We start from the raw sequence: 12,242 nt of genomic DNA on the forward strand, positions 1-12,242 counted from the left end.
AAAGTGTTGTCCGAACTGGTGCTCCCCAGCTCCTCCTGAACCATTAAGGACCACCTTGACACCCTCACTCCAGCCTTGGCCGATTTCCGCAATCACTCTTTTGCCACTGGAAATTTCCCCTCTGTCCTCAAGCACTCCCTTGTGCACTCCCTCCTTAAAAATCCTTCTGCCGATCCTACCTGTCCGGCAAACTATTGCCCAATCTCTGTCACTCCTTTCCTGACTCCATGAGAACCTGGGCATCACGGATCAGGCCCTGGAGTGGTTGTCTTCCTTCCTCCTGGACCAACCCTCCCAGGTCCAAGTTTGGTCTTTTCTCTCCACCACCTCTCCCTACACATTTGGTGATCACCAGGGCTCTAACCTTTAACTCTTGCTCTTCAATGTCTACTTGGCCCCTCTGGCCCACCTTATCTCTACCTTCTCTATCTTTCAGTGTTATGCGGATGGCACTCTGCTCTCTTTCAGGCTCCGCTCAGCCTCCTCTCCTCTCTCGCTCATTCCTGACTGACTATCCGCTAATCAGGATTGGTGCACCTGCAACGATCTCTGCCTTAATGCCAGTATGTGATATGATATTTTATTTGTATTGTGCCCATACACAAGTGTTTCAGCGCGCTACGAGGCAAGGAAGGGGAACAAGGGAGGACAAAACAACAATCTTACTAGGCCCAGTGACATTGAGAACATGCAAGTGCAGGGGAGCGGGAGGGGAGGAAAGTGTGAGGGGCAGGGGAGGAGTGGAAAGTGCTGAACACATGATAGAACAATGACAGGTAGTGCTGCTAGTAGGTGATAAGTGCAAGAATAAGGTGTAGAAAACGGGTGTCTAATAAGTGCAGGAAGGGGACTGTAGGGTAACAGATACAGACACAAGTGCAAGGATTGCCAGGATGCAGTGCGGGTGTGTGGCTGGGTGGGCAGGGATCTGGGCCCGAAATCAGAGGGTAAACAGGTGCCCGGTGCCAAAGCAGAGAGATCAGCATGGGAGAGGAGGAGAGAAGGCAGAAGCAAAGAGGAAGGTCTTGAGGAGCTTCCGGAACTGAAGATGGTTCTCATCAAGTTTTAGAGAGGCAGGGAGGCTGTTCTAGAGCGAGGCCCCAGCCGCGGAAAGAGATCTACCCCCAACTTGTTGCTTGGAGAAGTGACTGGCCCTGAGGGAGTTGGAGGAGCGAAGAGCACAAGTTCGAAGGTATTTACGGAGGTAGAGTTGAAGGTATTGTGGACCCAGCCCCCGGAAAGCCTTGTGGACAATGCAAAGGGTCTTGAACGTAATCCTTGCAGCCAATGGGAACCAATTAAGAGACTTCAGGGCTGGAGAGATACGATCCCAGGGCTTGAGGCCCAGGACAAGTCTAGCAGTTCTGTTCTGGATGAGCCGCAGGGGGTGAAGAGTGGTTGTAGGCAGATTTAGAAAGAGGCTGTTGCAATAGTCCAGCCTAGTGGGAACCAGAGCTCTGGAGACAGCGAGCTTCTGGCAGAAGGAGAGGAAAAGAAGAATAGCTCTGAGGAGGTGCAGTTGGTAATTTGAATTTTTTGAGACTTCAGTAAGACTAAGATCCTTCTAATTGGGGTCGCTGCTCCCACTTTCCCTCTCCCACTCTGACCGCCCTCCTTGGGCCCTCTTCCTTTGCTTACCTGTGAGGCAAAAGACCTTGGTGTCATCTTTGACTCCACTCTCTCTTCACTGCTCACATCACAGACCTTGACAAGAAGGCCCACGACCAGCTGCACCCCTTCAAAAGGTATTCTTCATTTTCTCACCTTCCCCAGAAGCTCACTGTCTCCAGAGCCCTGGTCCCTCTAGACTGGACTAATAGAACAGCCTCTTCCTCAATCTGCCTTCCTCTACTTTCTGCCCTCTTCAACTAATCCAGAACAGCACTGCGAGACTTGTCCTTGGCCTCAAGCCCAGGTACTATATCTCTCCAGCCCTGAAATCTCTCTGCTGGCTCCCGGTGGCTGCAAGGATCAAATTCAAGACCCTCTGCATATTCCACAAGGCTTTCTGGGGCCGTGGCCCACACTATATCCAACTCTCTGTTCCAAAACACCTTCCTTCTCGAGCCCTTTGCTCAGCTACCTCTATCTGTCTGAGGGTCAGTCGCTTCTCCAGGCAGAGAGTTGGGGTAGATCGCTCCCCTCCCCAGGTGCCTCCCTCAGGAATGGGCTCCATGCCCCTCTGAAACCTGAGCCAGACCACCTGAAGTTCCGGAAGCTGCTCAAGACCTTCCTTTTTGCCTCTGCTTTCTCTCTCTCTCTCTCCCTTGCTGACGTACCAGTCTGTTGTGCTGATTTGTGGCCTGGCTACCCTCAGAGTCTCACTAGGTACCAGGCTCCTCCACTACCATTCGCCCCTGCACTGCTTCCGGGCCTACTGCACACTTAGGGGCTATAACCCTATAGTCCCCTGCATCCTTGCACTTACCTAGAGCCGCACTGCCCTGGCTGCATTTACTCAGAGCAATGCTGCCCTGATTGTACTTCCCCTCCTTTCCCTCTCCCTGGCACTTCCTCTTTCCCCTCCCCTTGCACCTGCACTTTGCGTTATCACACTTGCATGATCTGAATGACACAAGGCTTAGTAAGATCGTTTGTTTTGTCCTCTGTCTTCCCTCCCTTGCCTTGTCGCACCTAGAAACACTTGTGTACAGGCACCTTATGAATGACTTATCATATCATATCATAACAAGTGGTAAAGAAATCCTCAGTCATCATGGCCACTATTAAAGAAGAAACCTCTTAATTACTCAAGGATGCAGTTATAACAAATGAAAGTAATATGAAAATAAAAATGCAAAAATGCATAAAGTGCCTTTGCGTAGTAATTGCATAAAGTTAAGATCACAATTAGACAGTCTTAATATTGTAATAAATGCAAGGGTGAAAGAAGTGGAAAAAGCAGCAGGGAATACACCAAAAGTTGAGAACAATAGAAACGCTGCACCCATTGTGAAGGGGATGAAATAATGCCAAACAATGATTGTGATATCTGACAGTACCACAAAAGAACAACAATCAAATTGAAAGATCTTCTCTGGCCAAACTGGTGAGAATCTTCTGCAGCTAGTTGGTCAACAGAACCAGGTAGAACATGGTGTCCATCTAGCGCTGTAATGGGACAACACACAACTTGAAACCAAGCAATTGGGAGCCAATTAAATGGGTGGAAAAGTCCTGCAGCATTATAGAATGGGGGAAGACCAATAATAGTATGGGTGTGATAACACAAGGAATAAAATCAAAAGGCATTGGTTATAAAGGGAAATGTATGTACAATTAGCATTCCCTAATAGAAAGCTGGAAACAGTGAAAGAGGAGATGCTTTAAGAAGTTTTAGCCATTGGATACCCTACGCCAGAGTTTGCTGTTCGATTGTACGATATATTGTCACTGCAGTGCGCTGGAATGAACCTTCTGAAACAACGTTGGATTTGATTAGTAATACTTTACCTGAAAAATCCCTATACTAAAGACCTCTTAGCAAATGAATATCACACATTACCACCAAAGTATTCTGCAATTCAAATGAAATAAGCTAAACCAATCTTGACCAATGTCTGTGAACCGAAGGCAAATGATCAATCAAAAATCAGAGAAAGGCTGACACCTGGGAAAATCAGCTGGCAACCTGGTGAGGTGCGACCATTGCCAATTGCGGGGTTTGTAAACTACTGAAACCCTGTAAATAAATGTCTGCACAGGCACCCCAGTGGGCATCATTGACATGGATAAACGCTGATTTAAATTTGGAACAATTTTCCTGCCTATGCATAACAAAGTTGTACTGGCTGTTTGTCAACCATGGCCATTACCACCCAATCTTTTTGAAGTTCTGGCAGGGAAAACCTTCGGCAAGGTGATCCTGAGCAGATTAACCAGTTGAATGGAGGAATACAGAATTATTAGTCAACAGCAGGCAGGATTCCAGAAATGGGTCAGTATTATTGACCAATGTTTTAGGCTGCTTTCCTTCATACAAACATACAATGTTTGAGGAAACAAAGTCTATACATGGCTTTTGTAGATTCATAATCAGCATTCAAATGAACTATGGAAAACCCGGCTCAATTCAGATACAGTACCTATTGAGTGCTAGTTTAATGTTGCACACGGGCAACACTGTATCCGAGAGATGGGGAACTAGTGAAGAGAACACTGGATGCTTTCCAGTTGAAAATGGAGTAAAGCAGGGCTTCAATTTGGAATCAATGTTTTGCCTTTTCATAGATTTGTTGGCAAATGAGATTCCCCAGATTTAAAAGGTTCTTCCATTTTCAGATGCTGCTGTTTTGGTTTCAAAGACCCATAAAACAACAACTGAAGACATTCTTAAACACATGTTAGAAGGGCGTGGTTATCAATAAAGGAAAAACAAAAGCCATGGTCTTGTCAGACAAGATAAAAGATTGCTGCTGCCATTTCACTCGCCTTATTCAAAGAAGAAAGTGGATTCCTTTGATAATCTAAGAATTAGATTCACCAGTGACATTAAATCCAAATTACAGGTTGACAAAGTTGTACTGATATTAAACGACAGTGCATCTATGATAGTGAACCTTTCCCACTTCTTCGCTCAGCAATCTACATTATATGGCATTTGAACTATGGGGTCAAAGCCAGCAAAGGAAGCATGCAGTTTTTGAAAACCAACTCCTGAAAAACACCTTCAGTCTGCCGAGTAGTGCACCAAACAATGTAATCTGTGTGTAACTGGCCTAGTTAGGTATTGAAAACTTGGTGTCTCTGGAACCATTTCACTCAGTATTGGGTCAGACTATGATCCAGCCCAATACTGAAAAGATACACAGTTGCTCTATTAGATAATATGAAAGAGTAAGGAAGCAGTAATGAACTCTGGGTTTACCATAGTACATTGGTAGCTAGGATTCTAGGCCTTTTGCATCTTTAGGCGTACCCCAAACCATAAATGAGTAATCAATCAACTTCTTTGTTTTAGGATCCTATTGAAGCCTGGCATTTGATGGGAAACAGACAATGCTGTAGCAGATCTCTAGACAGGGAGTATTGTCTTATCAAGAGTGAGACTGGGTAGGACATTTACCTGGACTGTGCAGAATTAACCTATGTTCAAAGTCTGTCATAATTCAACTGACAACATTCACCAAGTCAGATGATAAATGTATCATGCATCATGCAGAAAATGAACATTGCAACATGTTCTATTTATTTGATATTCCCTTAAAGTTATTAATAAAGAATCTTAAAAAAATGTTTGACAAATCATGTTATAGGAATGTTAGTGGTATCTAAGATCTTATGCAAGTCAACAGTGTGTACAGATGTGTTTTTTTACATCAGTTTTATTCACAGTGCCTGGCCACATAGGAAGAAAGCAAGTATGTCACCATAACAGAGGTCATCATGTTGGACCCCCCGCTCCCCCATAGCAACTAGGTTGAACTAAAGGCGCATCTAGAAAACGGTTGATATAAAATATACTATTTTAATTAGATTCCTACCTGTAAATGCTTCAGAGTATATCTCTTGCTTAACTAGTCAAATGGGAAAGCTTTTCAGTGGCATGTGTTCTGATATTATCACACAATAGGATTACAGTAGCTCTCCTTTTGTTTTGATAGTTGTAACTGTATTCACTGGCAGCTAAGTGCAGATGGAAGCAAGAAATACTTGGTTAGCGTTTGACCCCCTATTTTGCTGAAACTTTACCCTCCAAAAACATGGAGGATATCTGGTTAGGGACATAATGCAATGTATATAATGAGCTACGTGTACAAGTAATGTAATTATATCAGTTTTAATATGTTTATCATTTTTGTTATTTTTAGCTGGTTGTATATTTTATTTGCTTTTATATTTCCCTTGATTTTTAATACATTTTACGGGCAGCAAGGTCTAAAATAAACTGTATTGATAATTGATGATTTGCTGTGGGCTACCCAGCAGTTCCATTCTGTCACCTGTGCAATTTAAGTTTTGTGTGTAATTGCTCATTAATGAAGTTTGGGTGACACAGAAGCATGATAGCTGGTGACAGTTGTAACTAGAGGTACCCTATGGGATCTTGGAGCCTCTCAAGAGGTCCCTTTACATCTAACACTGCTTTCAAAAATGCCAGTACATAATGTAAAATTCCTATAAAGAATTAAATGGGAACACTGAAAAAAGAGATTTAAATAGTGGTACAGCTCTGTACCATCATGTTCTACCTCTGAATGGAAACACAACCTCCACCGTGTAAATTACTTTTCAGTACTTCATACAGGCTAATTTTTTATGCTTTCAGCGGGTCCAAAGTGCAGCTGTCAGGATACCTGCTGGAGCTAAACGGTTTAGGGCATTAGATCTCATGAATCTTTACTGCTTCTCAGTAAAAATGCGAATCATGTTGGAATATCCATTGGGGCACTGTGCTGTACATCTTAGAGTAAATCTACCAGCCTGGCCTCGAGGTATCAATGAGTGTTTGTATGTGCTGGGTTTAACAAGTACAGTAGTAATGTTGGGAAGAGATCACATTTCCTACCTAGTCTCATGGTTGGTGGGATACATAATGCAAACAGCTCAGAGGGCCCTGATGTAAACAGTGGACCTGAAGTGTACTTCTGTCAGAACACAGCCTCAAAATGCATTTTTATATTCCAAACACGTATGGACTCTTTCTGGATCTCAGGAAACTGTAAAATGCATTTTTCGATGCAGTACCCCCCACTGTTATCTGGTTAACAGAGAGCATGCTCTTGTAGCCACATACCGCAATGTCACAGGATCTTTCATTTACTTCGCATCAAGCTCTCCTGAAATGCTGTGCTCTGTCCCTCCTGGCCGTAACTGGAGCCTCTCATGCCAGGTAACATTTTTCCCTGCTTCCTTCAAATCACGTCCTTAACACATACCCCCGCCTTCTATCTGGCAACGCACCACTTCCTCTCCAACTCTCCCTCCACTGAAACTGATTTTATGTTGTACTCAATAATTTCTCTAGTGTTAGTTGTCAGCTTCCAACTGGATTTTCAAAGCATTATCTTTGGGGTACTTTTAAATGATCGCCCATGTTATAGGGTATGGTTTGGCACAAGGAGTGGTGATTCTTTTGCAAACAGGGGGTGGGTGGATGTTTCATGAATGTTTTAGATGGGGATAGGCTGAAGGGAAAAAGTGCCAGACATCCTCTTAATGCAAACAGACTTGTTTCGGCACATATCTAGGTGGTAGTGTGGTAGGTAACAAACAGCAGAAACAATAAACCGGGGAATTTGCGTATCCGTATATGTGATTTTACTCAATTTTCTTGAAACGTTAACTTGCAGGAGATAAAAGCGACATATTTTCATTATTGACAATTGTCACTTATGCGTCTGCTTAGGGATGCGAGTTTCATGAAAAACTGAAAGTGACTTAATTTAACACTGCAGCGTAACTTAAGTTTGACATGAATTACATATTGTCGGCCATTTTGTATATGACAGCTTGCCTCATTGGTCAAGTACTTACGGGTTTATAGTGAAAGGTTCTAATACAAAAGGATCAAATGCAATACTTTCGAATCAAAAGGATCTAAAAAAAAAAGAAAAAATCGAATGCATTTTTTTTCGCGAAAAACAAGTATTTTTTCCTATACGAAGGCAAAGAAAAAAGACATTTAAAACAGGTATTCGAATTTTTTTTCTCTATCCTTTTGATTCGAAACTATTGCAGTTCGAAACAATGTTTTCGACCCTTTGACTGGACACTGTACTTACGTTATATCATATGCTGGTTCTATTAAGCCCGAACCAAGCTAGAGAGCAGCAGAGCACTGTACTGGGAGCACCTAATGTTTCTGGAAGGGCTCATCAAGGAATAATACACAATCAGTTACATAGTGACAGGATATGGGATCCGATGGAGAGGCGCATAACAATAAGGCAAGGGTTGGTGGTGGGCTGTTTGTGTCAACCTTGCATTATAGGCGTCTCATATTATATGATCCTTCGCAGAACATTTCTTTTCCCCATTCTTCTTTCATGGTACCTTTCAGATACCCTTTGGGTCTGACAAAAGCTACTTCCAGAGGGAAAGACATACATTTCAATAAAATTCCAAAGAAACCTTGGCTGCCATGACTAAATGTGGGCCCTCATGGCATGTGAGGCAAATGGCTTTACTGGACTTACCTTGCGATTATAGTTGGATGTCGTACTGCGGGTGCTAAGGGCAGGCGAACCTGGTGGCATCGCCGCAGAGGCCGTGTTCCGGTTTACCAGCTGTGTTGAAGCCTTGCGATTGCCAGGCGTGGAATTGAGCTCTGTCGTGTTCAGAGAAAGGTTACTTCCCCTGAGAATACAAGAGGAGACATTATTTTAAAATCCATTTACCCACAACTGGAAAGTATAAATCACAAGCGGGCATTAAATTACACATGCTTCCTTGAAAATTAAACACAATTTAAACAAAAAACACATGGAAAAACCAATGGAAAGGGTTAAGAAACCAATTATCATTAAAGCTTACGTGTGACATTGGCCGTACAAATGTAAGGTGACGTACATAGTACGCTGGAGAACCATGCTTTTGGCTAACTGCTCCCTCGACCACATGTAGAGGAGGGTGGCATAAAGCACTTAAGTGTGACTAATCCCTTGCAGATGTCAAACACCACATTCAGAATATATTGGCCTAGAGTTCCTACATATGATGGCTCATTTGCACATGTTACAGACCATATGGAGATTAGGTGTATATAGTGTGCTTACTTCTGACTAAGTCAACACGCTGAGTAGGCTGTCCTAGAGTGCTTACTTAGGATTACCCCCTTGCACATATGAAAGACCCTATGCTAAGCAGGGTTACCTAGTGTGTTAGCTATTGTTTCTGCCTTACACATATCAGAGAAGAAACAGGAGAAACGACATACATAGTATGTTAGTCTAGTGTTCTTAATCTGACTGGTCTCTTTCACATGTTGCATATCACATGCAGACTAGGGTCGCCTTGTGTTCCTAATTATGTCTCCATACCTCACCCATCAGTGATACAATGCTTACAGAATTAAATAAAGCAAGCAAATGAGAAGCTCTCATCCCCCCAACAATTGTAGTCAAATCGTTGTTGTTGCACATCTGTACCCTGGCATAACCTATTAACCATAGACACTTCAGATTTTAAAGCAGTCAATTCTTGTTTGCCTCATATTCCATTATATCCCTGTGCAAAAAAGGTACATTTTTATAAATTGTTGATAAATAACTTCCTCACATCCCCACACTCAAAGGAACGATCACTTCACTGGCATCCCATTTTACAAATTTAGCGGAAAAGTCAAAAACTCAATTCACAAAGATGGCTTTATATTTAGGCAGTTTGTTATCAGTTTTCTTTTTTCTTTTTCCTTTTTTGGCAAGCTTATGTGACGTTACGTTATATTACATTAGCAGGTGGCGATGTACGCATGCTCTTTCTTTTACTTCAGTAATAAGGAGGGCATGTGATGTAGTATTCAAAAGGATCTCAATGGAGTAAAAGATGCATAACGAGAAAGTCAGGACTACCTTCCTGGAACTTGGAGTCACCACTGGCATTACATGTAGCCTTGTTTGAGTCAGGACAGCTTCCATAATTGAGCCCTCACGTTTATCATCATCATAGTTTATTTCAGAAATGTTTCCATTTAAACATCAAATATACAATACATTTCATAACCAACTAGTGAAAAAGCCTGTGTACATGGGATAATGTGCGTAAGGAAGACCTTGTCAGAGTGTAAATGCATACAAAGTCAAATAAAGTTTAAAACGTACCTGAAGAATATTATTGATATAATAATACATGCCAAGAAATATTACAATGAATAATCGCATAATACATAACTACTTTTCTGCAGCTAACTGTATGTTATCATTGTTGAAATACACATTTTGTTCGTCTGGAAGATGAACCTGAAATCTCATTGTTATATTCATAAGGCAACAGCTCCACCTATTGGCAATATTGTTGAAATACACATTTTGTCTGCCTAGAAGATTAATTTGAAGTCTTATTGTTGTATGCACAAGGCAACACCTCCCTTTAGTGGTGATAAAAGGTGAAGCAGGCAGGGCGGCTTCGGACCAACAGGCATCTGGCCTTTTATTATATAGTATGACTAGCTGTTGCTCGCGGCTTAGCTCACGTGGATTTTGGGATTTGGTACAATTGTTTTCAAAAGACATATGAGTTTTTTGTTCAAACATTATGAAATAGAATTTACAGGTTGATGTCTTAACGTAATAAGCAATGTTCATTGCAGACGTAAGCCGGGGCATATTGGTTACAAAACAAAGATAGTTGTTCCATTGATGTGTGTCCAGAAATGTTTTTGTGTTGTAATTACAAACAGACATTGAGACAGTCAAACAAAAATTAAATTAATTATTTGGCATGTGCAAGCTACCAAAAAAAGACTATTTGAGTACTTCTTTGCAAACTACATTAGTGGGTATCACTTCAGGTGCTAGGATTATCAGAGAGTTGAGCGAGCCCACGTAAAACTGCCCATGGCAGAAGCAGTCTTCCCTTAGGTCAATCCCTGCTACCTTTAAAGTCTGCCCCTGAGATTTCAAATGGACATTCTGAAGGTATAAGAGGTAGTGGGGCAGCAGTGTTTGGCGTGTTGGTGTTGGGCGTTCTGCAGACTCACTGGTGTGTTTTCACTTTCTTCAGTGGACGGAAGAACTGCTGCATCAAAACCACAACTCCCAAGTGGAGCGCTGTGGAGAGCGCCTGGAGAGTTTTGCGTGTTTGGTGTGGCAGTGGGGGGGGGCACGTCCGCAGCAAGTGGCTTGGTGTCTAGCCACTGAAAGGAAGTGGAGGAGGTGGTGCAACGGTTCTGCGGGACGGACCAGCGCAATGGAGTCTAAGCACCTATTGTCAGTGAGTCTGCGACAGCGATCTTGCAGCCTGCACCGACTATAGCTTGCATAGACCGGGCTGAGACTGTGCTAAGATAATCAATACCTCTTTGCCTACAATCACTGCAGACTATCAGCTGGCTAAAAAGAAAGTCCTGAATAGTGATATTGGTGTTTTTGGTCCGGTACTGGGACCGTGGCATTCACCTATTTCCTAAGAAGTGGCGTGCTCGTGGATGACTTGAGGGCTCCGGAACATGATGGTCAGCCCCCGGGTGAGAATCCGGGGCAAGACACAGCAAAACAATTATCTAACTCATGTTTCAAACTTGTTCAGGCACACGTCCATGGCAGCATAGACAATCTAATTGGGCCTGGCACAATGTCAAAAGTGAATAAAGCATATAAGGACAGAACCATCATGATTGATGGGAATAGTGATAGCACTAAGGGTGGTGATAATGTCACGTTGGATGAAGCGGGGGATACTCCCCCGCCAAGACAGTGCCCCAGGTCTATCCTATTGTCTGGACTAGAATTGACTATTAGAGCAACAACAATGAAGAAAAAAATACAGGACTACATCCCTAAAAGAAGGAGCCGCAGTCTGGGTGATATGGTTCCTCTAATGACAACTGATGATGAAAGTCTCTCAGGTTATAAATAGTGGGGGGTAGGAGAGCTGACTACGGCCCAGGTCTCTGAGAGGCAGGACGGAAGATCACTCCCCCGGGCACCTAGCCCCATCACTCAAGCACTACTCCTCAGTCTGATCCTGGCATCAATACCAATGCAGGTTATGGATCAGTGAAATGATCAGTCGCAAAAATCTAGTGAATGGCAGAATGGTCTTGGAGACACAAAGGTTACTCTCCAGGCACTGAACTTTGTCCTCAATTCTTTAGTGAATATATTTGAGAAGTTGAAAGGGGAAGTACAAGTTAATTCTGGGATTCTAATGGAACTTACAAAGGAGGTGGGTGCCTTTGATCCCTCAATGGTGTCTTTAACAAATGCACTACATGCCACTGTCCAGGTAAACATACAGGACCTCAAATCTGAAGTAAAGACACAATCATCTGAGGTGATCTTGATACGGGACCAACTGATGGAGTTGCTCTCACAAGTGAGTAAAATTCCTCAATGGACTCACAACCTAATGAGTAATCCTCAGACTCAGGGGGAGGTAAGAGATGGCCCTCCAACTGAGATTAGTGCCTATATGATATTTGATGACACCCCCTTGTCGGAGTCGACTTTGGAGGAATTCATACGGCTGGCTCGGATAGCCAAGACTGAGGGAGAAGCCTCCCGGCTACAAACGAAAGAAGGTGACGTCGAGACAACTCAGAGAGTTGAACCCCATATTCCTATCAGAGACACAGAAGGTAC

At 43.0% G+C, this 12,242-nt stretch overlaps 1 protein-coding gene across 6 annotated transcripts in view; it reads right to left on the reverse strand.

The window, feature by feature from the left end:
- SYTL5 (synaptotagmin like 5) overlaps window positions 1-12,242 on the reverse strand; it is an 885,600-nt gene that overhangs the window by 330,867 nt on the left and 542,491 nt on the right. For all 6 annotated transcript variants that reach the window (XM_069636554.1, XM_069636560.1, XM_069636555.1 and 3 more), the window contains one exon: window positions 8,139-8,298. In XM_069636554.1, the coding sequence (XP_069492655.1) occupies window positions 8,139-8,298 (160 nt within the window). The remainder of the gene's footprint in view (window positions 1-8,138; window positions 8,299-12,242) is intronic.

Source organism: Ambystoma mexicanum, chromosome 7p (genome assembly GCF_040938575.1).
Source record: "Ambystoma mexicanum isolate Mex_15411 chromosome 7p, UKY_AmexF1_1, whole genome shotgun sequence".
Lineage (NCBI taxonomy): Eukaryota > Metazoa > Chordata > Amphibia > Caudata > Ambystomatidae > Ambystoma > Ambystoma mexicanum.